This window comes from Glossina fuscipes, unplaced genomic scaffold (assembly GCF_014805625.2).
Source record: "Glossina fuscipes isolate IAEA_lab_2018 unplaced genomic scaffold, Yale_Gfus_2 127, whole genome shotgun sequence".
NCBI lineage: Eukaryota > Metazoa > Arthropoda > Insecta > Diptera > Glossinidae > Glossina > Glossina fuscipes.
In genome coordinates this window covers 1303484-1304952 of record NW_023998470.1, presented here as the reverse complement: position 1 = coordinate 1304952, position 1469 = coordinate 1303484, and the positions used below count along the sequence as shown (strand labels likewise).

General features: G+C 33.7%; 1 protein-coding gene across 1 annotated transcript; it reads right to left on the bottom strand.

Moving 5' to 3' along the window:
* Positions 1-501: 501 nt before the first annotated feature.
* LOC119640763 (vasotab) lies at positions 502-1032 on the bottom strand. The gene is made up of 2 exons (XM_038038991.1): positions 646-1032; positions 502-581 (listed from the first exon to the last, which is right to left on the bottom strand). Exons 1-2 carry the CDS (start codon positions 848-850, stop codon positions 514-516), a joined length of 273 nt encoding a protein of 90 aa, XP_037894919.1. The 5' UTR covers positions 851-1032; the 3' UTR covers positions 502-513.
* Positions 1033-1469: the final 437 nt, after the last annotated feature.

Sequence of the window (1469 nt, the reverse complement as noted above, 5' to 3'; positions counted from 1 at the left end):
TCCTTTATCCTTCGATCCTTCTGTGATATGTTTTCAAAATGAGTAGATAATAGAAGAAGAAGTCTAATGAGGGACGCACTAAGCAAAAAGAACTCGTGTAAACTATACTGGGAAGTGTGCGAAACTATGAACGTCAACGGTAAGGTAAGGATACGGGTAACGCGATTGGTTTGGAGAGCGTCACAAATAAAACTGACACCAAAACGCTATCAGCCCGGGTTTCATGTTGTCGAGTACATTGGACCACAACAATCCGTGCCAAACAACAGTATACGTCCTTCTTCTCTTCTTTTTTTTTTTGTTTCAAATAAATTAGAAGGAAAATATGCCGGAACGATTTATCAGGGTACCAAGCAAGTTTAATTTTCCTAATTGAGGCCTTCAGTGAAATATGTATTATGGCGAAATTTTGCTTTAAAATTTATTTACAATTTGTATAGAAAATAAAATTAAAATTAAAAAAGAAATTTAAACATCGTTATCGCTATCCTCGGCCGTCCTGATTACGTTACGTTAGTCTGTCAGTATAGTACGGCAGTTTTTAGTATCCTTAAAGCAAACTCCCGGTTTCATAGACCAATCTTTAGTTGAGAGAAATAATATTGAGAAAAATATTCAAATATTTTCTTTTTTTAATGTGCTTACCTTCATGGTGTTTGCATTTCCTCACGTTTAAAAGGCATTTATTTGGAAAACTGCAATGCATAAGTTTATCGCCCGACTTTAAGGTACCGCAAACTGGCTCATATTCCCTAGTGCAGACTTGGCTGCAACCAGCGTTGCCCATGGCAGCAGTTGTGTACAGACTGCAAATCAAGAGTAAGAAACAAATGACAGGAGTCGAAAACATTATTGAAACCTCTCGTTAATGTGTTTGATCGTCTTGAACTGAAAATGTGACTTTTTATATATATAATTGGGAAAAAAGTGCTTTTCGAAAAGATATTAAGACGGAATTGTTTAAAAGACATAACAAAAAGCTATTATTAATTTGGCACTTTTTAAGTGAGTTTTTTTTATTAAAATATTTATTTAATGAATATTTCTTTTATTACTGAATTTTAACACATTTGTTCTTTGTGAGCGATGAAGCCGGATAAACATAAGTAAGATTTACTTAATATTTGTATGTATCTAGCTATAGAACTTATTGTGCTCGGTTATGAACATCATTGCACTGAACAGGCCAGATACTGACTATGTTTACAATAAGCCAAGGAGAAAGTTCGTGGCGTTTCTTTTAGAAAATAGCCCTAGAGTCGCCTAACTTTGGCAATAAAAAAGTTGTGAACCACTGGCACGTTATAAATCAGTTAAATTCAGTTCGATTTTCGCTTACCCCCTAGTGATTATAACCGGATAAAAATAACATTTGCACATATATTCGCATGATTTTATGATTTTGATAAATTTTTGTTTATTTTACTTTTTCAATGGCCGTTAGTCAAATTAATGAATTTTGCTTGAAA

Bases quoted from the DNA above. Each gene is read 5' to 3' on its own strand.
- LOC119640763 (XM_038038991.1), bottom strand. From the start codon at position 850: ATGTTTTCGACTCCTGTCATTTGTTTCTTACTCTTGATTTGCAGTCTG. The intron at 582-645 runs GTAAGCACATTA...TCTCAACTAAAG, and splicing joins GAAATGCAAACACCATGAAG to ATTGGTCTATGAAACCGGGA.